The sequence below is a fragment of the Lissotriton helveticus genome, chromosome 3_1 (genome assembly GCF_964261635.1).
Source record: "Lissotriton helveticus chromosome 3_1, aLisHel1.1, whole genome shotgun sequence".
NCBI lineage: Eukaryota > Metazoa > Chordata > Amphibia > Caudata > Salamandridae > Lissotriton > Lissotriton helveticus.
Window position 1 is genome coordinate 63,054,400 of NC_136061.1, and position 26,116 is coordinate 63,080,515.

General features: G+C 48.9%; 1 protein-coding gene across 1 annotated transcript in view; it reads right to left on the minus strand.

Moving 5' to 3' along the window:
- Nucleotides 1-26,116, minus strand: part of PLCD4 (phospholipase C delta 4) — a 244,806-nt gene that overhangs the window by 203,303 nt on the left and 15,387 nt on the right. The window contains exons 2-3 of the mRNA XM_078683514.1: nucleotides 4,174-4,402; nucleotides 1,841-1,970 (exon numbers count right to left, since the gene is read on the minus strand). Of these exons, the coding sequence (XP_078539640.1) occupies nucleotides 1,841-1,970; nucleotides 4,174-4,402 (359 nt within the window). The remainder of the gene's footprint in view (nucleotides 1-1,840; nucleotides 1,971-4,173; nucleotides 4,403-26,116) is intronic.

Sequence of the window (26,116 nt, forward strand, 5' to 3'; positions counted from 1 at the left end):
CCTGTCTGCCATTGGTCCACATCAAGCCCAGGCTTCCCTCTGAAAGAAAACCATTGATCCCTACACCGTGGGGTACTTGAGGCCACAATAATAAATGGGTTTCGAACTATCAACAACCAGGTTTCCCTGACACTTACCTCTTGACTGTGAAGACTGAGGCACTTGATTGATGCTTGAATCATTTTTTCTTTACCCGCATGATGCATCATTTGTACTATCTATTTCTTTTACTGTTACCAATAATTGTGAACAATTTGGATCACAAAGTTTTGATGGGAGGAACAATACCCTCCCTGTTCTTAATTCCGAACAGCGCAGCGTCTACAATTAGTTAGTGACTGTGAACAGCATGTTTAGTGTAACCTGAGTGCCCAGTATTCAAACTCTGTTTTGTTGTTTAGTGTGCTGTTACTTAATCTGCACGATTGTCAATGTTTGGTTACAATGCTACCCAAGAGAGTAAATGTAAAAGAAGAGAGGGAGCCCACTTTCTGTCAAAGACCACATACTTCTTGGCCTGGTTTCTATGGAATACTTCCATTACCCCCTTACCCCTGCAGCTACAAGGCCCTTAGAGAAAGGCCTGGGATGGTTGCTGAATATATAGTATTAGCAGTTGATGCAGAATACAGGAGTTAATGCTGAAATTCTTGAACTGCAGACATACTCCAGACCATTGTATCAACGGTTAACACTTAAATACACGTTCTTTGCAGATATTCTGGGGTATTACCTCAGGAGTAACTGCTTATATAGTAGTATTTAAGATATTTCGAGGAGTTACACTTGATATACTGGAATTCTGGTCTTAAGTGAGAAACGGCATCTAGAATTCTTGCATGCACAAAAAGTAGTAACAAACAGAATCACATACACATGTATTATGGGTTTGTACAGATACTGTGATACTGATCTGGAATTTAATCCATGGATCCTGTGACACTGAGCTGTGTAATTTGTAGGTTAATTCACTGAGAACTGACCAGCAAAGACCGTAGGGTACATTACCGCTGGTTCTAGTTCATGCCAGTGAGTCTTTTGGCTCAAGCAAACAGTGTTCCTTGTCAAGCACCACTGTACCAGCCTGACAGCCACTGAGCCTGGGAGTGCCAGTGCCTAAGGGACTTCACACTCTCTTCTCTTCACTCCAGCTCATGTTTGGTAGCCCTCAAAACTTGAAAATCTATTGTGTAGAACTGGCGGGGACTGCAAGGGGCTGCTTGGGATCACCAGAAGTTGATGCTTGTCCATGGAAAAAGATATGAGACTCCAATAAAGTCAGAATTCAATTGAGTCTGGCCACCAAAGTGTAATACTGGCACTTAGTCAATTCCATGATCACCCACTACCTCCCCTGCCGCAACCTCCGTTCCTCTAGCCAGGCACTTCTCATTGTTCCCCGTTTCTGCAAGACCAGAGCAGGTGGCACTAGGTTCTCCACTCTTGCCCCCCGCTTCTGGAACAGCCTCCCATGCACCATCAGGTCCATCACTGACTATCTGCACTTCCGTAAGGCACTCAAAACTCATCTGTTCGCTCAAGCCTTCTCTACTCAGTAATCCCCTGGTGCTCCTTCCATCTGCCACCGTCAATCACCCAGCGCCAGAAAGCCGCTTGGCCACAGTGCGCTTTACAAATATTTTCAACTTCAACTTAGTGAGTCAGAGTTCAAACAGCTTAAGATAAATTTGGGTGCATTTTTATACCTGCTTGGAAGGACCTATATTCTAACACAAATGTTAGAGTACATGCGCAATAAAATATACAAGAAGAGAATTGTGACAGTCTGTAGTCTTGATATTTTTTAAGACTCCCTACCACAGAAGGAATTCGCATGCACCTGGAAGAGTCGATAGGCATGCTCGACATTCATGTCTACATTCATCATCTTCAGAAGATGTCGAGCCTCTTTGAAGTTTATCCGCCCATCCTTGTTCTTATCGCCTTTCTTGAACCAGTCCCAGATCCACCTGGAGCAGCTGTTAAGGATAACTATTGCTACAAGACATGAATGGGGTTTCTAATACTGCTGCTCACTGAATAAATGCCTACTGATCCTATGTGGTTACTTGAGAAAGAATGACATTGGCTTCTTAGCTGCATTTTGTATCAGTATGAAGATATATACGAAGTTATCAGAGTAACTTAAACTTTCAGGCTAATCGAAAGTGGCCATCCTTTGGAAATAACTGGTGGTCTCTATATTGGCTGGGGTATTCTACTGAGAGATCCTGATCTAAGGCGTTTCAGTGAAAGAAGTTCTAGAAGTTACTTTTTGCCTAAAAACAGTAAATTAAAAATGTAATAATATTGTTTGGTTATGCAAATTACTTCTATATTAGTATGTAATACCATGGGTGATTTGTTATTAGTACTATGATTTTTTTATTTTTACTGCATTAAAAATGTTTTCTCTTCACATGAAACAGATCCTTTCAGTCAAACAGTTTTTAAGCAAATGTGTTTTCCTAACAATGGTTTCTACCAAAAGGCATAATATTGTATAGCCTGCCAGTAAAAGATGACACTCACCACCTCCCATTACGTAATGAATGGTCCATATCACATGAAATGGTGTGGCCACCTCTGGGAATTAGCTAACACCTATCTAAGGGACCTATTAGAGGTGGAGGGACCATCCGCTGGGGCAGCGGCGGTCCCTCTGTGCGAATTAGGATGTGACCGCCACCCTGGTGGTCACATCCCATATATTTTACATTGCAGCGGGTGCTGCTTTAAGCAGCACCCGCCGCAATGTAAAATATGCATGTGTAGTATTGGCATGCACAACTTGGCAGGCACCGTGTGGTGCCTGCCACCCTGTGCATGCCAAAGCAGGGGGGTACCATGGGTACCCCCCATGTGCGCCCCCCAACACCCTGGGGGCTCGCAACGGGCCCCCAAACACGAAAGACCACATGCTTTTCCACGGGAGAAAAGCCACAGCGGAAAAGCATGTTTTCTGCCCCATCCTAATATGGATGGCGGTGTCATATGGATGGCGGTGTCTGATAGACACCGCCACCATATTAGAGCTTTTCCACCACGGTCGGAAGGCGACCGCGGCGGAAAAGTGGCGGACGGTCTTCCCGTTCACCGATGACCCCCCCAGCCATCCTAATCTGGCGGGGGGGTCTTTGAAGGCACCGCAGCGGTGAATCCGCATCCTCCGGGCCGGCAGTGGCTTCCGCCGGCCCGGAGGATGCGTATTCACCGCAATCCTAATCGGCCCCTAAGTAATTTCAGCTCAGGACATTCTGCTATTTTTAGATTGACATGGTTGATGGAGCATACAGTATACATTCCTCTGAAATAACTTCTAGACTCATTATGTATTTAGTATATGCTTATTGTATAAATATTATAAGATGTCTAGCGTGAGTTTTTAGCATGCTGTGAGTATAATTATTTGTTATGCCATAGGGAAATATTTACCTTGCAAGTCTTACAAGTCCTAGGCTGTGAAACAGTGTTTTTCCATTTTCTATGGGTCTACTACTTATTGATTTGTAACGGGAAAGGGGCCATATGCAGTGATGCTGACAATGCAGGTATTAAGTGGGGATGGAATCCAGCCATAAACAGGGCCGAACTGGGAACCGAAATCAGCCCTGGCAAACTGCTTGGCCGACCCCCCTGGGGGCGATGGGGGGTGCTGCCAAGCGGATGTATGTCGTTACAACGCATGCTTTTTCCACGCATGCCTTTACAATGCAGGTATTACAGAGCAAGTCGTTACAACGACTTGCGTTGGGGGGCGCTGGATATTGGAATAGTTTAATTTACTATTCCAACTCCAGTCCCCGTGGATAGTAGGGAAGGTTTTGGATAGTAAATTAAACTATTCCCTATCCTACAGCGCCCTCCAGCGCAAGTCGTTGTAACGACTTGCGTTGTAATACCTGCGTTGTAAAGGTACTGCGTGGTAAAAGTTTCGTTGTAAAGGATGTTTCCCCTGCCGAGCTGTTTGCTAGGTCCAGTTTCGGACGATTTTGTTGCAGGCTGCAGATATTGCAGAAGCCTGGTAACAAAAACGGCCCACCAGGGGCCAAAACCGGCCCCCACCCTGGAGGCCCACCGGGGAAATGCCTAGTGCATGCTACGGCTAGTCCGGCCCTGGCCGTAAAGGCCACCCTCAGCTCATTGCATTGGATAGTCCCACCCAAAGGATACTGATCCATCATCTCCTTCCTGTCCATGTTTTCAACAGCCTTGATCAGGGTGCGGAGACCATTGACCCAGAACTCTGCTTCCTCTGCAGTGTTGGTCACCAGGTCAAGGATGCCTTTCCGGCCTCGGAAGACGATGGTGAAGCATCGTTCAGGGGGGAACTCTTCAGCCAAGCTCTGCAGGACCTCGGACTGGTGACCCTCACGGACAGCTTCAATGTCACTGATGGAAACTGTTGCAGGAGAGAGTGAAAAGAAAAGAACCCATTATGTTACAATGGCAAACGATGAGAAGACATTGCATCGCCACTCTAGAACCCTAAGGACACTTACCTAGGGCTCAACTCAGCCCACCTTTAGATTCCACTCGAATGTTTCTGTCTCAAACAATAGAATCACATTGGGAGGGCAGAGGGAACAAGAATGTGATGCAACCATGGTACCATGCAAGAGACATTCTTCAAGCCTACTTGCTGGATGCAGAATTAGTAATCCAGCAATGCACAGATACAGTTATATGAGCTTGCGATAACGATCACAAGGACTATGCCTGCTGTGACAGTATAAATTATGCTTAGTTTGCAGCAGACACATTGTTTACTCCTCTGCATAAGTTATGATTTACAGTATAGATAAACAGTAGGGTATTGCAGGTTGAGCAATGTTTTTGCATACTGAATAATGTGAAAGATGAGTTATGCAGAACCCCTCATCCGGCTGTGGTCCAATAATATGAACTCCATCGGTCACCTACCACCAAATCCCTAGGCTTTCTCATTCACCTCTCTCTAGAGAAAGTACCAAATCAAGAAAAAAATACCAACAAAAAAACCCAGCATTGGTCAATAACTTCAAAAACAATACTTTCCTCAATTATGTGAACCTACAGTCCATAGTCCTGGCCCTTGCCTTGTTGTAAATATACAGAGATGACAGGCTACTCACAGGTCTCCTGAGTCCTCAAAGACTTTCCATAATATGGGAAAAGCTTCTAGTACCCCATGAGTTGGAGAAGGCAAGGACTGGCATGTTTTATTCTGTAGTAAAATAGCCAAAGGCACAGCGGAGCTGCGGGGGCATCCAAGATGGCCGCGTAGGACGGTAGCTCTGCGAGACCCGCTCCCCGCCCGCATAATCCTGTATCGAACTTGACGCGCCGCTGGGCGTCCTGTCCGGTGGAAGGACAGTGGTTTGTCTGGATGCTGATCTGGTCCGAATCCGTCACTGTGTGACGCCACTACGTGCCGGTGAAGTTCGGGCCTCGGCCAAGCTGGGAGCCGCTGTCTCGAGTGTGCGGGAGGCCGGCCCCTAGTGTATCAACATCGGTGGGGCGAAACCGGAAGTTGCGGCCGCGCCCCCTTTCCCCCCTCCCCCCCAAGGCGAGTGAGCTGCCCGGAGTCCCCGGGCGAGACGATGCTGCAGATGGATCAAGGGACTGAGCTCGAGGGAGTGGGACTTGGTTGTTGGCTCCCTGTCCTGGTGCGGACCCGGGCGTGACGAGCCGGGGATCCCGCGACACGGACGGGCACTCCTGTGGCTGCTGGCGCCCCCGGGCTTCTGGGGGGTGCTGACCCATACCTCGGGGCCGTGAGCTACGCGTGGCGCTTTGGCCGCTCTGCCCCCCGTGTGGCTCTCGTTGTCCCCGCGGTGGATCCGGGCTGCGCCAGCATCTCGACAGCTCGCAGTGGGAGCAGCGTCCTTCTATTGTGCTTCTGGCCCGGCGATGCGGCTTTGGAACTGCCGATTGACTTATGGAACTGACTGAGGCACCCTGAGCCGCCACGTTATGTAGCGCTAATACTGCCAATTATATCCCCACAAGTTGGCAGACTGGGATCAGTGGCCTCTCACTAACTGTGGAGCGGTGAGTCCTGCTGTGGTCCCCCGGGGCTGCCCTGGTGGAGCTGTCACCGCAGACAGTGGTGGTGTGTTGCGCTCGGCCCACCGGTGGGGTCTCTTTGCCAACGATCTACTAGTGGGGGGCATTCCCCGCAGCGACGTGAGCTAATTGACTCTCCCTGCGGCGCTTGTTGCCCGGAGTGGCGGAGAGCAGACAGTGAGACTACCGAGGTACGCTTCCACAGTGAGACTTCTGTCCATCCGCCCTGGTGCTGACTTGGGGCGCGGGTGGGGAGTCAAGTCGGAGTGGTCCGGGGTGCCTACACAACCAGTGGAGACAGAAGTTTTCCCGACGGAAATTCGTAGCGGCCTTAGCGTGGGTGTCCATCTTCCCACAGATACGGCCACGGGATGGCGGCTCGATCTGAGGCTGAGAAACCAGTGTCCAAGGGGTCTCGTGGAGCCCACTCCATCCAATCCAATAAATTGGACCGGTACACAATGCCTAAGGGCTTGCCTTCTGGTTCGGGGCGGACGACGGACGGCACTAGGGAATCCTTGGAGGCTGCGTCGGAGCCCACGCTGCAAGACGTGATGTCCGCAATAGAAGGGGTCAAGGCCTCCCTGGGGCAGCAGATGCAGTCGCTGGACCACAAATTGGACGCTGTGTCTATCAAAGTGAACCTGATATGGGCCGACTTCACCAAAACCAGTGAGAAGGTCAAATCCTTGGACATTAAAACCGCGAGCTTGACCGATGATGTGTCACAACTGCAGCAGGAGGTTCTTGCTCTCCAGGCCTCCGGGAATCTGACGAACCGCAAGCAGGATGAGTACGAAGGACAGGCTCGGAAAAATAACCTGCGCATAATTGGCATCCTGGAAAAAGCTGAAGGGTTGACCCCGGATCTCTTTATCGAAACAATAATCCTTAACCATCTGAAACCGAAGGGACTCGGTAATTATTTTACGATCGGTCGGCAAGCCAAGGCCGGGAGTCCCGCCAAGTCCGATGATTGCGCGAGTCCTCAACTTTAGGGACAGGGACGCTATCCTGCAGGCCTCCAGAAACGGGGGTCCCCTGAAATTCGAGAACTCTACCATAATCTTTTTCCCAGATTTTACCCAAATGGTGCAGTGGCAACGACAGAGCTTCCTTGGAGTTAAACGGAGACTCTGAGATAGGGGCTTGAAGTATGCAATATTGTTTCCTGCCAAACTGCGAGTGGAGGTGGCGGGAAAGGTGTGGTTCTTCGACAACCCCGAGGTTGCTTTGGACTGGCTCGAGGGCCTTTCCCCTCGGGAGGAGGTCTGGGATGGTGGCGGCGACGATGGACATGAAACGCCAGAACGTGGATGATAAGTATGGCTGTTATCCGGCCGGCGCGAGCCGAGAAGAGAGCGCTAATTCGCGAGACTTTCTGGGGAGCGATCACCCTTTTGTATTGTCAATTGTATTTGGAGCTAACTGTGATTTCTTGGGCGGGGGTGCAGGGCTCTGGCGTCCTCCTCATATCTATATTTAGATAACTATTAGTTAGAGTATGGGGCGACAGGCACACTGCGAGTTGGGGGTTGGCGAATGCCGAGAGCAGGGGTGCAGGGTGGGGGGTGGTGGGAAGGTAATGTTGTTGAGTTGTTGGGGTTATTTTTTCTTTTGTTTTCTTTTATTTGTTTTTAAGACGGTGATGATAATGCAGCGGATTGTTTGACACACGGGTTCAATGGCACAGAGTAGTCGAGGGTCCGGGATGAAGGTGCTGAGTTGGAATGTGAATGGATTGGGCGACAAAATCAAGAGAGGGATGGTTAGGCAGCTTCTTAGGAGATGCTCCCCTGACGTGGCCCTGTTGCAGGAGACGCATCTAGTTGGTAATAAATGTATGGCTCTCCACAAAGGGGGATACAAAAAGGTGGCGCATGCTGGATTCACCACCGGCTCTAGAGGGGTCGGAATTTTGATAAAAAATCCCTTTCCCCTGTCGATTCAGGCCACGTGGTTAGATCAGAGGGGCAGGTATGCTGGAGTGTCCGGACTGCTGGAGGGTAGAGCCGTCACATTTTTATCCATATATGTTCCTCCGGGCCTTCAGGCGGATACCTTCCACGATTTGAGTTCAGAATTTCTTACGCTGCCCCTTGGCAGCCTTGTCCTGGGAGGTGACTTTAACTCTGTATTGGATGGAGAGAGGGACCGTTACCCACCGCGAATGCTTAGACAATCGCAGAGATGGCTTTTAGAATTCTGAGACACACTTGGCTCGGTTGATAGCTGGCGGACGCGTAACCCGACACTGACCCATTTCACGCACATCTCGGTTAGACTATTTGTTATTGCCCGCAGCGATGGCGTCCATGATCCAGGAGGTGAAACACCTCGCTAGAGGTATCTCTGATCACTCCCCACTGTGGTCGGCAAGAGACAGGCAGGATAGCCCCTATCAATGCCTGGCAGTTGAAAGACCCAGATATCAAGAAACAGGTTCTCTGGGTGTCAGACAGATACTACCTAGAGAATGTGGGATTGGTTGATTCCCTCTGGGAGGCATACAAGATCGTGGTAAGGGGAGAGGTCCTGTACTTGGTGGCGGGGAAGAAGAAGAAAGGCCAGGCGGAGGTCGCCCAGAAAGAGAGTGAGGTCATGCTTTTGGAGGAGAGAGCCGCTAGGTCTAACACCCCTGTGGAGACTCACCTCCTGAGACTCCGACAGGAGGAATATAAAAGCCGGGTGAGAGATAAAGTGATTGCACACAATAATGCCGTGCAGAGCCGCATATATGAGCATGGTGATAAAGTCGGTAAGCTAATTGCATGGCTCGAGCATGGAGAACGGGCGTCCAGGCTAGTACCAACGTTAGAGGGAGTTGACTCGCGGGATATCACGAACCCGCAGGAGGTTGCGGACGAATTTGCCAGATATTATCAGAAGGTCTACACCGCTGACAGCACCTTCACAGAGAATGAGAATAGCGAGATGGTCAGAGACATCGTAATGCCGAGCTTGTCAGAGGACCACAGGAGTTACCTTGACTCCCCTTTCTCTGACGACGAGGTGGCACAGGCTATTAGGCAACTGAAGTCTGGTAAGGCTACCGGCCCCAACCGGATACCCATCGAGTTATATAAGTTAAACGCCAATAGGCTTGCCCCACACGTCCGGGCCATGTTTCTGGAAAGCAGAGAGAAGGGTCAGCTGCCGTATGACCAGCGCGTGGCCCACATTGTGGTCATTCATAAAGGGGGAAAACCCACAACACAATGTTCCTCTTATAGACTCCTCTCGCTCCTCAATGCAGAGCCCAAAATACTGGCAAAACTCCTAGCTACTCGGCTAGTCAAGGTGATCACGACACTGGTACATCCGGATCAATCCGGCTTCATGCCCCGTCGTAATACGGCACTGAATCTGCGTAGGCTACATGGTGTCCTGGGGGGCTCCTCGAAGATTCATGAACCCACAGTATTGGTCTCCCTGAACGCCACGATGGCCTTTGATAGAGTGGAGTGGCCATACTTGTTCGCCGTGCTTGGAAAGCTAGGTATCGGGAGCAAATTCATCGGATGGGTCCGACTATTATATTTATTTATTTATTTATTTATAATTACACTTGGTTAAGCGCGCAGCTACCCGGAGGTTTCCCGGCGCTAAAGTAGACACAAGGTATGCAAGGTGAAGGGGGCAATAGGGCAGCAACTTACATATCAAATAGCCAGGTCTTGATACCCTTACGGAAGGTCAGGAAACACCTTTCCGATCGTAGAGATAGAGGTAAGGAGTTCCAAAGAGAGGGGGCTAGCAAGGAAAATGACCGACCTCCCATTTTGGCTCTCTTGATTCGCGGTACTTTCACTTTATTTTGGGTAGAGGACCTAAGTGCGCGAGATGGAACATAACGCTGCACTAAAACAGATAAATAGTTGGGGGCGAATCCCCTCGCCAGAGTTGCAAATCTGGTGATTTTCCGCTTGGGAGGGGCACGAGGCAGGGATGCCCGTTGTCCCCACTGTTATTTGCGCTCGCTATGGAGCCCTTGGCGGCCTGGATAAGATGGGACAGATCGATACGTGGCTTAAGGTGGTTGCTAGATTGGGAAGATAAGATCTCGCTGTACGCGGACGATGTCCTGCTTTATCTCACCAACCCCAGGGTATCCTTGTCTAATTTTCTCGATGTCTGGGCCATCTTTGGTAGATACTCTGGATTGGCTATAAATTGGGCAAAGTTTGTCCTTGTCGGGGACCCACCGGCAATTCCGCAATCGTGCCCAATCCAGATTGAGACAGTTGGGTTTAAGTATCTAGGTATCTATATTAAGCTCGATCCGCGGCTGCGCTTCGCTAATAACCTACTCACCCCATTGAATAGGTGCAAGACTGATGTGAAGAGGTGGAAGGCTCTTCCGCTGTCTTTGCTTGGGAGAGCCACTCTGTTCAAGATGATGGCTTTGCCGCGGTTCTTGTATGCATTACAGAACTCAATGGACCCAGTGCCGGCCTCTTATTTTAAGGAGATCGAGTCTCTCCAGATACAACTCCTGTGTATAATATCGTTCGCAAAGCTGACGCTCCCATGGTATGATGGCGGAATCGGTCTCCCAGACTTGAGAAAATATTACCTGGATTCCCAACTGGCCGCTGTAAATAATATCGTCTACGGACCTCCGGGAGATCCGGGATATGCCATGGATCGTGGTCAGGCCCCGGGTAGGACGATCGATCGGGCCCTGTATGCTAGGTTCGGGAACTTTCCGCTGACAGGCCCAACTGCGCACGCAGTACAGGTGTGGCACGCGGCCAATGAATATTTGGGCTGGAGGTGCAGACTTGGCCACCCCACTGCTGAACTCGTAGAAACTAGGTAGTTTGTGGAGAACGAAGGGATTTGACAAATGGGACCTTATCGGCATCACACAGATTAAGGATGTATGGTCTAAGAATGCTTTGCTTTCATTTGAGTCCCTTAAGGAGTTGTATAGTCTCCACGACAACGAGCACTACCGTTACCGGCAAGTGAGGCATGCACTGACCACTCATGTCCTTAAGGATACGGTGCTGCCGGAGTCGTCGCCCCTGGAGGACCGAGTATTGGATGGGCATCATGCAGAGAAAACAATTTCTTTAATACATAGGAAATTGGTAAACAATAGCGAGAGCCCGTTGGAGCTAATCAGAGCTCAGTGGGTTGCGGATGGGTTAGAACTAGACAATGAGTATTGGGTGGAGGCAGTTTCCTCCCCGAAAGTTGGTGCCATTCAGATGCAACTCCGTCTTGTCCAGCTAAAGATCCTGCATAGGTCCTATATTACCGGGCCTCGTTTGGTACAAATGGGACAGGCAGAGACTGGAGAATGTAGGAGAGAATGTGGACACATGGGCACCTTGTTGCATACCATTTGGCACTGTGCGGTGATACAGATATTCTGGGCTAAGATCTATGAGGAACTGGGGGGAGTTTTGGGCGCCGAGATAAGACCAGAGGCTCGCAGATGTTTGTTGGGCGCTGGGCTTTGCTGCTTTCCCTGACGCGGCCGGGCTTTGCTCCGCCCCCTGCTTCACTCGACCGGCCTGGCTTGGCTCCGCCGGTCTCACCGCTGCTGCTGTCTGTCAATGCCTACAAGCCCCAGGATCCTCAGGGGCAAAACGCGCTGTTTCCACGCGCCGGGAGGCGCATAAAGACTTGACCGGTGCAGAGTCCCCCGGTGTTTGTTGGGCGCTGGGGTTTGCTGCTTTCCCTGACCCGGCCGGGCTTTGCTCCGCCCCCTGCTTCACTCGACCGGCCGGGCTTGGCTCCGCCGGTCTCACCGCTGCTGCTGTCTGTCAACGCCTACAAGCCCCAGGATCCTCAGGGGCAGGACGCGCTGTTTCCACGCGCCAGGAGGCGCATAAAGACTTGACCGGTGCAGAGTCCCCCGGTGTTTGTTGGGCGCTGGGCTTTGCTAATTTCCCTGACGCGGCCGGGCTTTGCTCCACCCCCTGCTTCACTCGACCGGCCGGGCTTGGCTCCGCCGGTCTCACCTCTGCTGCTGTCTGTCAACGCCTACAAGCCCCAGGATCCTCAGGGGCAGGACGCGCTGTTTCCACGCGCCAGGAGGCGCATAAAAACTTGACCGGTGCAGAGTCCCCCAGTGTTTGTTGGGCGCTGGGCTTTGCTGCTTTCTCTGACGCGGCCGGGCTTTGCTCCGCCCCCTGCTTCACTCGACCGGCCGGGCTTGGCTCCGCCGGTCTCACCGCTGCTGCTGTCTGTCAACGCCTACACACCCCAGGATCCTCAGGGGCAGGACGCGATGTTTCCACGCGCCAGGAGGCGCATAAAGACTTGACCGGTGCAGAGTCCCCCGGTGTTTGTTGGGCGCTGGGCTTTGCTGCTTTCCCTGACCCGGCCGGGCTTTGCTCCGCCCCCTGCTTCACTCGACCGGCCGGGCTTGGCTCCGCCGGTCTCACCGCTGCTTCTGTCTGACAACGCCTACAAGCCCCAGGATCCTCAGGGGCAGGACGCGCTGTTTCCACGCGCCAGGAGGCGCATAAAGACTTGACCGGTGCAGAGTCCCCCGGTGTTTGTTGGGCGCTGGGCTTTGCTGCTTTCTCTGACGTGGCCGGGCTTTGCTCCGCCCCCTGCTTCACTCGACCGGCCGGGCTTGGCTCCGCCGGTCGCACCGCTGCTGCTGTCTGTCAACGCCTACAAACCCCAGGATCCTCAGGGGCAGGACGCGATGTTTCCACGCACCAGGAGGCGCATAAAGACTTGACCGGTGCAGAGTCCCCCGGTGTTTGTTGGGCGCTGGGCTTTGCTGCTTTCCCTGACGCGGCCGGGCTTTGCTCCGCCCCCTGCTTCACTCGACCGGCCGGCCTTGGCTCCGCCGGTCTCACCGCTGCTGCTGTCTGTCAACGCCTACAAGTCCCAGGATCCTCAGGGGCAGGACGCGCTGTTTCCACGCGCCAGGAGGCGCATAAATACTTGACCGGTGCAGAGTCCCCCGGTGTTTGTTGGGCGCTGGGCTTTGCTAATTTCCCTGACGCGGCCGGGCTTTGCTCCACCCCCTGCTTCACTCGACCGGCCGGGCTTGGCTCCGCCGGTCTCACCTCTGCTGCTGTCTGTCAACGCCTACAAGCCCCAGGATCCTCAGGGGCAGGACGCGCTGTTTCCATGCGCCAGGAGGCGCATAAAGACTTGACCGGTGCAGAGTCCCCCAGTGTTTGTTGGGCGCTGGGCTTTGCTGCTTTCTCTGACGCGGCCGGGCTTTGCTCCGCCCCCTGCTTCACTCGCCCGGCCGGGCTTGGCTCCGCCGGTCTCACCGCAGCTGCTGTCTGTCAACGCCTACACACCCCAGGATCCTCAGGGGCAGGACGCGATGTTTCCACGCGCCAGGAGGCGCATAAAGACTTGACCGGTGCAGAGTCCCCCGGTGTTTGTTGGGCACTGGGCTTTGCTGCTTTCCCTGACGCGGCCGGGCTTTGCTCCGCCCCCTGCTTCACTCGACCGGCCGGGCTTGGCTCTGCCGGTCTCACCGCTGCTGCTGTCTGTCAACGCCTACAAGCCCCAGGATCCTCAGGGGCAGGACGCGCTGTTTCCACGCGCCAGGAGGCGCATAAAGACTTGACCGGTCCCTCGTCCCGCGAGGATGCGCGCGGGACGTGCGCGGGACGCGCCGGGAGAAGCCCGGGACAAGGGCGGGACAGTCTTTGACAGTCCGGGACTGGACGTGACTGGGCTGGGCCAGGGACCCTGATTCTTGTTTGCCGCTGGACTTCCGCGACCCTCATACAGTGAGACTATATTGTACTTAAATTCACTCCTCTTGGTTATCTTGAGTTCCTAGTGTTTAGCTTAGGTGACTTGCTCTATCCTGTGCAACTTGGTAAAGTTACTGATTGTTTTTCCAACTATCACCATTGGGTATGTCTAAACAAAAGGGTTCCCTGGTGCCCAACACCCTGGATAATTACTTAGTGAAGGTTGTGAGCAAAATTAACAGTGAAAGACGACAGTCATTAGGGTTAAGTTCTTTCCCTACACCACCCACTGCGCAACCTTCACCAGTATTACCGGCACAGGATGACAGCAGTGATATCGCTAATTTTGATTTCTCTGCCAGTGACATGCCTGAGCATAACATTGCCCCCACAGTTGATCTGGAAGTATCCTCGGATACGACGGTACAGAATCTACCGACTCCTGTCCCTAGAGCAGTCAGAGCGTGCAGGAAAGTAAAGACTAAACGAGGGGGGTCACGTTCTGCTAGTAGAAGAATAGTTTCTCCACCCAAAATCCTAGATAATGATGATGTTATCATGGGTAAAGGTGATACTGTGAAATTGGAGGACGAACTAATTAAAAAATTAGTAAATATGATCGATTTAAAGATCAAGGGTATTGTCAAACCCCTTGTGGCAAAAATCGATCAGCTTACTGCAGAGGTCAACAGACTAGGAGGACTCCTCAATAAGACAACGGAGGAAGTGGGTAGCTTAACAGCTTTGGTATCAAGCAGATGTGAAACCCAGGAGGTTCAGCCTGGAAGAGGGGTAGGCGGTAGTGAGAATGTTGTACAGCAACCCCCCCTACCCAGCTCTCAGTAGGCGAGGATTGCCAAACTGTAGTTATAGAGGCTCCCCTAATAACAGCTACAGAACCGCGCCAAGAGCGCGACTTATTCCAATTTGTTGTGGAAGCTTCTCCCCTAGCTCTAGTCCTGGCAAACGCCCCCCCTTTGGCCCCTGGTCAGGTGGATTCGACAACCTCTCTGAATGTCTGGGAACCCACGGATCTGAACGTGTATCAGAAGCAATGGGTGACACTGGCATACATGGTGGCTAAACACAAAATTGGTAGCAAGCCGGGCTGAAGACGGCCGAAATGCCAGAAACCGGTCCTCTGAAGCTTGTTTCCGGTCCAGGGAAGGCATGGCTTGGCAGTTCGGGCTGGACTGTTCCCATGAGGCACAGGGTCCGACTGATTTGCATATGGCCTGAACTGGGGTGGCAGAGTGGGCTAAAGAACGGTGATGGATTAAACCCAGATCTGTTGATTGGGTGTGAGTGTTTGATTGGTTCAGATGATCCGTCCATCACCACCCCCTTTTGTACCACTTTGTTCGCCATAAGTTGGCAGGGTATGCTCAGACGTGAGTCCCTTGCTCACTTTGCCACTGGATTCAAGCAAGCCGGGCTGAAGACGGCTGAAATGCCAGAAACCGGTCCTTGGAAGCTTGTTTCCGGTCCAGGGAAGGCATGGCTTGGCAGTTCGGGCTGGACTGTTCCCATGAGGCACAGGGTCAGACTGATTTGCATATGGCCATGTCTGAACTGGGGTGGCAGAGTGGGCTAAAGAACGGTGATGGATTAAACCCAGATCTGTTGACTGGGTGTGAGTATTTGATTGGTTCAGATGCTCCGTCCATCACCACCCCCTTTTGTACCACTTTAAAAGCAACATTGCATAGCTCTGGGGAGCTTGTCAGTCACCCCGAGTTACAAAGTGGGCGGAAGACCTAGATTGGTGTATGTTTAGAGAGAAATCGGTCTATGTTGCTAGGGGATGCACGGGGAAGTGGGAGAAAATTTGGGGGGCGTGGAATAGCCATCGCTGGGGATCTGTGCCCCGCCCATGTCGGCAATAGAACAAGAAGCGCTGGACTCCCCCTGACCTGCGAGTTTAAAATGTTGTGTGTAATTCTGTACTTTGCCATATTGGCCCGTGTTATACAACGGTATGCGATCACCTGTGATTTTGGTTTATTTTCTGTAATGTCTCCTTTTGTTTTCTCAATAAAAAGAGTTTAAAAAAAAAACAAATAGCCAAAGGCGTAGCTTTAACTGCAAATCTAGGGATGAATTATCTGCAGCACCCAACCATGTCACAGAAAAATCCTAACGCTTTTTTAGTTTTCGGATACTTCTCCAAATAAATATTCCAGACATCTTACTTGGATGGCAGCAAGGATACCCTTCTTTGCATTAACAAGAAGTCCTTGCTTTGTAAGTGCAAAAACCCCTTATCAATATAATCTAGATATTAATCTTTAGTCTGAATTGAAAGTGATATCATCTAGGCACATTTTCTTTGTGGTGCTAATATATGGCCCATAAGTCTTTCAGAGGTTCCAGTGCCCCACACAACTCAAATTAGATTGCTGTAAATTGGTAAAGGCCTGTAGGGGTGGAGAAGACCATTGCCCCCTTCCACCCTGGGCATTCGTTGTGTATTGAACTGGAAAACAACACACAAAAAATCTGTATAAAAATGGATTCAACCACCTGGTTTGGAAACTAAAATTATTGTTGAGTTCCATTATCTTCTAGTTGGTTCGATAATCCCAGGGCTAGCATCTTCTGCCTTTTTCTTGAACAACTTTTCTTTGAACTTCAATGAGGCTGTTTTTCTGACAACTTTCTGGGATTCTGTTAAAACAAGGTTTTTCATTTTATTTGTCAAGTCTGGCTGTTCTGAAAACAAATTAAGACAAGCCTCTAGCAGATGTTGAATGTCTTTTAGCTGTTTAGAGAAAAAAAAACTTTAAATTGTGACCTACTGGGTGATTTAATTCTTTATTTTTGGATATTCAATATCAAGCAAAATAGAATCAGACACCATCAGAGAGGTAATATTAGGATCATCGTTCCATTTTCTTTATTGAATTTGCATTATACGTTTGTTCAACTTATTTCTTTTTAAATAAGGCCATCCTGTAGGTTGCGTGACCTAGTCTTTTCACAGTGGTGTAATTGCCATTCCACTTAGCCAGGAGTTTATTATCAGTCAGCTACCAGTAGAAGAGCAATGTCTCCTGGTTGGACCGCTCCGTCTTCCTCATTAATCATGCAGTCCTATTTGTCTACCCTGAGCTTATTCTATGTGAACATGAACTGTTTCCCTATAAGTGCCCATATGCACTTGTAGTTTAGGGACACAGTCTAGTAGTAGTTTGGACTCACCAATTTGCTCCTCTTAATGTTGTCCAGCCATGCGTAAAAACATTCTCAGCTAACTACCAAATAAAACCTCAAAAGAGGAAAGCCTAGTGGAACTTTAAATAAGACAACAGATTGCAGGAAGCGCAAAAGGTAACATGCGATCCCAATCTCTGTCTTTTTGCATGGACAGAATTAATGCCTTCCACAAGACCATTAGTTTGTGGATGATAAGAAGAGGATATCTGTTGAATTCCAATTCGTTTGCAGACCATATTTGAGCCATTAGTTTAGAGGGAAACGGAGTACCTTGGTTAACTTTCACTGAATGCCAAGTAATTTGGATTTTCCCTGAACACTAACGAGTAGTAAGTCATGCAGAGGTGTGAGTCAGGAAAAGAGGTGGGCAGGGAGAGAGAATTGTTTAGGAGAAAGCGAACAGGCTCGAAGAGAGTTCGTTAAGAAAGGTAGTCACGGTCCCAGACGAGAAAGAAAGGTGGGGTGCACAGAAGGCCGAGCACAACACGGAAGGGGCGAAGGTGAGGCCAGAGCAACAAGAAACCATATTAATCAAGCGCACGCGCCTCGCGCTAAAAGTAAAACAAGCATTTGTAATGTAAATAAACAAGGAGGCATGTCTGGTGAGTGGTGTGCGATGTGCGCACGGTGTAAGGGTGCACGTGAGCGATGCGCTTAATGAGCCATGACAAGAGGGGAAAGCCCGATGGAGCCTGTGCACGTAACTGTGCGCGTAACCACAAGCATGAGGCCACACAAAAGGCGTGTGGTGAGCTTTTTAAAGCCCCCTTACTAAAAGTCTCGCTAGAACAGCGCATGCGCTGGCTCAGGCGAGACCTAAAAAATGGCCTGGTGCCAGGTAAATCTCTTCTGAAGAAAGTCTCATTGTTTTTCCTCAAAACAACTTCAGAACTGTTGTTCAAAACCTCATAATGTTGCATCTGGATGCTGGTAATGCTCTAATCCATGGCCTCCTAGAATTCACACCATAAGTCCTTGGGTACTTCCTACATGCTGCAGCACAACTCATCAAGGGATTAAAGGAACCCCCAATCATGGTGAAACTTCATTGGCTTCCATATCCGGCCCACACCATCTTCAAAACCTGCCACATCATTTGCAAAGCCATCACAACTAGCTGCCTGCTTATCTTACAGACAATCTCACTATCTATGGTGGTTCTGGGCGCACTCACAGCCAGGACACCATGAAACTGCAGACAAAGAAGTGTAAAAACAAAAAACGACAGCAAGGCTTTTCCATATATGCACCCAGGGTCTAGAATAGCATCCCCATATCCACCAATTTGGAAAAGAGTTGAAGACTCGCCTCTTTACAGAACACTACATCACAATGCATTAGTAGTAAACAACTCAGCATCTTCTCTTACTCCTCATTGACATATTGCTTGTCAGTTGTTTCCATCAGCCACCTCCTAAAATGAAGGTGCAACACTCACGACCAAACTGCACATCATGGGCAATTACTAAGGGGCAGGTAGCAAATCGTGGGTGCAAATTGCACAGTGACATTTGGCGATGCAACCTATGAATTGATAGATCGCATCACAAAACACACATTCACCAGGGTGTCACAGAATGACCTACTTGATGGATATTAATTAGGCAGATTGCTATTGGTGACCCCATGTGATTGGATACAAACACAGGGATGGCAACATGCAAGGAAAAAGGACAACACCATCCAGACTTTCGCATTCCCAAACAAGAAACATTTTTTAAAGCATTGCGTGTTCCTTAAAGCTCCCTGCCTAGGCTGGGCCCTCGGCCACTGGTTATCAGGGGAGCTTGCAACATAGCATAGGCTGCACATCTTATCAATAGCTGTGAAGAGAGCGCTCTGCGTAGGCTGTGCATCTTACCACTGGCTGTGGGAGGGATTCATTCACAGTGTAGGCTTTCCTGTCGGCAGCCGCGGCCGGTAGTGGGAGTACCTGCCGGGCGGTGACACGGGGAGGGAGAGGGGCAGGGTGGGGGGTAGTAATGTATGGATTACGGAGCTTTACAGGTAAGTAAACATATAAATAAATAAAACCAATTTCGTTGCGCGCACTGCATTTCATTTGGTGATGCCGTGCACGCAACTAAATTAGTTTTATTTATTTATATGTTTACTTACCTTTAAAGCTCCGTAATCCATACAGTACTACCCCCCACCCTGCCTCTCTCCCTCCCCACGTCACCGCCCGGCAGGTACTCCCACTACCGGCCACGGCTGCCTGTCGGTAATTATGGGGTTCTTCTATTCGTCTGCAGGGAGACACGGTTGCTGCAATCTCTTAACTAGGGTGACCAACTGGCATTGGTGCAAATTCAGGACGGTGAATGTAAAAATTCAGAAAAGGGTCAAAATTCAGGACAGGAGGTCAAAATTCAGGACAAAACTTCAGGACAATTGGATACGTTTTACAGACACATCAGAGGTCGTGCAATAGTATATAAGTAAGCGCAGCCATATTCAACCATTTGCAAACCTATCCATCATGTATCCTTCCATCTATCATTTCACTCATCCATCCTTTCATTCAACCTTTCACTCATCCATCACCCTTTCACCCTATTCATCTGTAAACTTATCCATCCACTCTTCTACCCATCCATCCATTCACTCATCCATCCAGCCATTTACCCGTTCACCCATCCAGCCATCCTTTAACTTACTCATCCATCCACCCAGTCACTCATCCTTCCACCCATCCACCCATTCAGCCATCCATCCATCCTCCCTTTCTCTATCCTTCGACCATTTCACTTAGCAATCCTTCCTTCCATCCACCCACCCACCCATCCATCGTCTCATCTACTCATGAATCCATCCATTGACCCTTTCACTCATTCATCCTTTCTCTCATCCATTTATCCTTCCACTCCTTCACTCATCTATTCATCCTTGTGTCCATCTACCCTCCCTTTCACTCACTCATCCATCCTTAGATCCACCCTTTCACCCATCCGTCCATCCATTCACCCTTGCACTTATCAATTCATCAATCCATCCATCATTTCACTCATCCATCCACCCACTCAATCATCATCCACCTTTTCACTCATCCATCCTTTCACTCATCCATCCACCCTTTTACCCATCCAGCTACCCTTCCACCCATACATCCAGCTATTTACCTTTTCTCTCTTCCATCCTTCCTATCACTGATCAATCCATCCATCCTCTCTCATTATCCATTCCATCTATTCAATCTTTCATTCATCCATTCACCCTTTCACTAATTCATCCAGCCTTCATTTACTCACTTGCCCACCGTTTCATATTAATTTTGAGCTGAGCCTTTTTGAGAAGAGGCCCATCAAGAACTTCACCCTCGCTGCAGGAGCCATTCCAGGACTGGGACAGAACCACCCAGGGAAGAGACAGGATCAAGCACGGAGGGGGGATGGACAGGAGGGGGGGACAGAAGCCATCACAGGAGGGAGAACAGGATCCACCAGGGTGGGCATGCAGTATTCCAGGATTATTGTGGTCTCTTCCAGGGTGAGGTAGGGCTCCTCACCCCCTCGAGGACAAGACAAGGAGAAGACAGGCTCTCTTTCCAAAATGTTAGTTTTGCCATCCCCCACTGTGATGTACAGTACTTAAAAAACAAACTACAAGAGAACTGATTTAACTGATTGTCCTCCATACATTGTTAATCAGTGTGGGTGTGATTGTGCCGTTTCTTTATTTTATTACATTATAGACTGCATGTTTGAAGAACCGAGGTTTGCTTACAATTTAGTGCCTCAGTGTAATCAGGGTTCTAGGAGGTTTGGGGCCCTGGGCAGAAAGGGAATGTGTAAGGCCCCTTTAAATTGCAGAGACATGATGCATTCAGGGCTGTTTGCATCTGAATGGATGCTCCTGAAGCTGCAGCCCCTCCCTCTGTCACCTTCAAGCACCTCTTAACTGCTCACCCAGGGCTGGAGGAGTGAGGGTTGCCACCCGCTGTGCCTCTCCCATGCTCCTGAGTACCTGAGCTTTGGTGCTGCATCCGAGTCTGTTACACCCGACCTCAACAGCATCAGAGTCAAGAAGGGAGGTGGGTGGAAGCTGTGCCGGCTTTATGGAGGTGCGACCGGTTAAAATTACGGACAAATGGTGTCCGTTAAAGAAACCTTCACGGACAACAGACAGAGGGACGAAATTACGGACTGTCCGTGAAATGTACGGACGGTTGGTCACCCTACTCTTAACTCAGAAACATTTCACCTAAGTTTACAGATCATAAAGGCGTGTCCTTGAACCAACTCTGAGGCCTTCATTGGCGGTGTGTACATCCCAGGCCACCTATCCTGCTAGGCCAGCGAAGCATGAAGCCTGCCCTTTGAAATGTATGAGCAAGGGGTCAAAGGGCACCGGAAGTAACAAGGGATTCAGAGAAAAAGACTCAGGGAACCCCTCGTGACCTTCTCAACGTGCCAGCAAAGTTCTCTAGTAGTGTTGGGGTTGTAGCTCTCTTTATGACGCATGCGCGCCTGTGCATACACATACACGTTCACTCACACGTCACAGTTTCAATGGCCCACATGCATCAAGCATTTTTGCAGTCGCAGACGGTGCGATTCCTTAAAATCGGCCGTTTGCGAATGCAAAAGTGCTTGTTGGGATGCATCATGCCATTTTAGAAGTCGCATCTTTTTTACGATTTCTAAAATTGCGTTAGCATTTAAGAAATCGCAATTGTGCGATTTCTTAAATGCTATGCATCATTATAGAAAAATATGCGTTTTTTTAAATTGGAAGTGCAAATTACCACGAAGTTCAACTTCGTGGTAAATTGCGAAATTGATTCAAAATGCACAAAAATGCATTTTTTAAACTGTAAAGTTACACACACACATGTCCTTAGGACATGTGTGTATGTAACTTATGCTGAAAAGTACATTTCAGGGGTGCATGGGGGGGTCCTTTGGACCCCCCCCTGCACCCATGAAATTTTCTAAGTGCCACTCGCAATTTCCATTGACTCCTATGGGCCTTTTGGCCCATAGGAATCAATGGGAATTGCGAAAATTAAGTTAAGAAATCGGTATTTCTTTGGGATTCGGTAAAAAATGCGATTTTTACCGAATCCCACAAGAATACCGAAAATATTGATGCATATCATTTTGCATTTCTTAATTTGCGATTCCTTATTTTTCGCAAATTAAGAAATGCAAAAAGACACAATGATGCATGTGGGCCATATTCACGTACAAACAGGCGCACTCGTTTACATTCACGCGCTTTCATTCAGTTTAATTTACATACTAGATTTCATTCACACACAAACACTCACAGTTTCATTCAGACGGTTTCATCCAGACGCACACCCAGTTTTATCCACACACAAAGTCTGCGTTATATAAAATTGCAAATACATAAATAAATAGCCCTGCTGTTTTATTTGTATAGATTTACTTAGTTTATCTCCCTGAAAATCAAAACATTTCCCCAAAATGGGTGACAGTAAAATAAATAATTTATTTCGTCGGGCCGGTTCTGGGATTTGCGAGGCCCTGGGCCAAAAGGGAATGTACGAGACCCCTTTAATTTACATAAGTGACCCCTTGCAAGGACACAATTCAGAGACACTGTGGGTGGCCCATAGTCCAGCATTTTAGCGCCCCCACAGTTTTAACTTTCAGGCCACAATTTCACACCTTCAACCCAATTGCTTGTGGGCTAAAAGTTAAATCTGTGGGGGCGCTATGGTTTTCTTGCAATTGGGACAAGAGAAAGTGTCTCCCTTCCCTAGGCCTCCAGACGCCATCCCTGAGAGGCCCGGAAGGGGGCCCCTCCTATGAACCCAAATTGCAAGGAGACCCATTTCTTTTAGTGTTTTGAAAGGGAAACAACAGGACATGCATCAGTGCGGGCCCCATGCTGGTCGGCTGAGTGTGAGGCCCTGGGCAGCTGCCCACGCTGCCCATGCCTAGCGCCAGCCCTGTATTTTGTCACTGATCGTATCATCAATGACTTCATGAATGAAATCACTGATGACATCACCAGTGGCATCTGGTATTCACTATCCTATCTCACCATATGCCCCCCAACCGCTACCCTCACAATCAAGGACTAAGGGCCAGATGTAGGTGGCTCATTACCGGTCGGTAACGGCCGAAATGAACGAATTTCGGCCGTTACCGACCTGTAATGGGCTTTTCTTATGTAGGGGGCCAAATTAAGCATTCAGTAATTTACCGAATCGGTAATTTAAGGAATCGGTAAATTACCGATTTCTAAATACCGATTCGGTAAATTACTGAATTCCTTATGTAGGGAGCACTTAAATGAGTGCTTATCCCATGTTAGGGTTCGTTATTTACTACCAACTACAAGTTGGTGGTAAATAACAAAAAAAAGCAATTTAATGCAAATTGCTTCAGTGCCATGTTGCAAACATACATGTCTGCAACATGTGCACCCATAAACAATTGAGGGGTGCAACAGGGTGTCAAAGTGACACCCTGCCTCCCTTCAATGTATTCCCCCTTTTACTGAATCGGTATTTACCAATTCTGTAATTGACATTCATTCCTATAGGCCTCCAGGCCCATAGGAATGAATGGCAATTACCGAATCGGTAAATACCGATTCGCTAAATACCGAATCTTAACGATTCGGTAATTTTTACCGATTTTTTTAGCTACATAGCATTTACCGATTCGTAAATACCGAATCGGTAATATTCGGTATTTACGAATCGGTAAATACTATTTACCTACATGAGGCCCTGACTGAGTTACCCAGTTACTCTTACTTCACTCACCTACCCACACACCGCTATCTCATTTGTTCATCCGCACACTCACTGCTTCATACACTTACCTCTCTAACATCCATGCACAATTGATCCTTTCACTCATTCATTCACTCATTCGCCCACCGGCTCGCGCATTAAATCGCCCTCACATATGCATACAAGTCAAATACTCAACGAGCCCACTAACTGACATTCTTTCACTCACTCACACACGCCTCTGGTCATCTGCCAACTCACACAACTATTCATTCTTACACGCATGCAAACAGTGAACCGCCTACACAATCACTCTCTCCCACTACTAAATGCTCACTACATCTTCCCTTCAGGTATTAGTCCTGGACTGTGACTCCTGCTATGTACTATGGGGTAGCGACTACTGCAAACAGTGGGGGATCTGTGGACCTTTAGTGTAGAGTAGAGAAACTGGAAAATATAGTTAAAGGTAGTGTACCGAAATGCCATTAGTGACAACATTGACTATGTCATACCTGGTGCCATTAGTGATGTTCGCTGTGACGTCATAGGTGAGGCCATGATGAGTGCACTGAGGTTGAGTATCTGATCTTAGCTGGTAGATATAGGATCTTTTGGGGTTTTGTGCCATATTTATTTATTTATTTATTGATAAAGTCTCAATACACATTCATGACCTGTTTATCATACAACAGATAGATAATATGATAAAAAAGCTGTATTGGTACCTATGAAGTTATGACTCAATCCCTCTGAAATAGCTTATTTTTGCAAAGTTAATGATTTTCGGACTATTTGATGAACTTGCACAAAACTCCACAAATAAAATGTATTTCCGTTTGTTCAATTGTCTAAAGTTGTATGCAGTAACGCCTGTTAATGGCAACAAACACGAAAGGGTAGGACTCAGAGGTCTGGCGTTAGGCACTGTATGTACAATATAGATACATAAAGGGGGGTTCAGCCACCTCTTTTAATCCATTGGTCGTTTCTTGTGTCATTCACATTTTGATTCCGCCCACTACACATACAGCATGGGGAAATGGGTCAGCCTATTCTAGCCACTGGCTAACTTCCCTGCAAGTGACCCTTCTACTCTTTCCTATGGACCCTATAGCAATTTCCAAAATGTCGGTGCTCCCCAGAGTGCTCTGTTTCTCCTCCTCCATCCCTGCTCTGTTCACCGAGGGGTTCTTCGTGGGGCTCGGCTCACTTTGAACACATTGATATGGAATAAAAGGGGATGCTGGGCGGCGATCTTTGAATTGTATGTCCCTTTGATCGAGGGTGGTCCGGCGCCCCGAATTACGGATACTATTACGCCGCGGCTCAACTGCAGGGTGTAGCACGGTTACAACGAATTTTTTACAACGCACTACCATTACATCGCAACTTTTACCACGCAAACCATTACAACGCAATGCGCTGGGGGGGCGCTCTAGGATAGGGAATGTATTTAATATACTATCCAACACCTTCCCTGCTATCCACGGGGACTGGAGTTGGAATAGTAAATTAAATAATTCACTATCCAGCGCCTAAAAGCATTATGCGTTGTAATGGACTGCGTGGTAAAAACCGCGTTGTAAAGGCATGTGTGGTAAAAGCATGCGTTGTAGTGACACCAATCCAACTGCAGAGGCCGGCACGCTGGCAGACTGGTTTCGGTATGTCTGAGTTGGTGCACTGGTTCAGGAGATCCTCTTCGCCAGAGGTATTGCAGTTGTTGATGGGCTTGGAAGTGTTGGTGCCTAGAAGCGAAGGTAACATCCTTATGCATGTGGTAAGAGCCTGCTGGACCACCTACACCACCAATTATCCCCCGTGCAAGCCCTGGCGATGCCTGGTTGCACTGCGCTCCATCTGCGACAGGAGGTAACCCAATGGACAGAGGTGGGCCTCAATACCTGGGGGGGGGGGGGTCTATTTAATGCCAAGGTACTGTACATGATTAAAGGCCTGGTGCCCGCACACCTTCAGGAAGAGCCTTAAAACCTGGCTCTCGGCTGATTGGAGCTGCACCCCCACCCCTCCCCAGCGCCTTGAGACCCTCACGGGTGAGTAGCAAGCTTAAACCCCCGTATTGATTGATTGATAGAGGCCTGTGGCATCTCTTTCTTTCTTTTTCTCTTTGCTTTCTTTTTTCTTTCTTGCTGGTCTTTCTCCTTCTTTCTTTCATTCTTTCCTGGTTCTTCTCTTCTTTCTTCCAATTTTTTCCTTTTCTTTCCTTTTTTTCATTCTTTCCTCTTTTAGATCTCTTTCCTTCTTTCTTGCCTTCCCCTTTCTTTCTTTCTCGACTTCTTTTACAGAGGCAAGAGACTGGCAGCCAATGGCAGATTGATTGGCTTTTTCAAGTCTGTTTTGGCCAACAGCTTTTTTTATTTTACTAAAATGATGTGTATGACATAGTTACTTACAGGGGTTTTCAGCCAGACGCCATCCATTA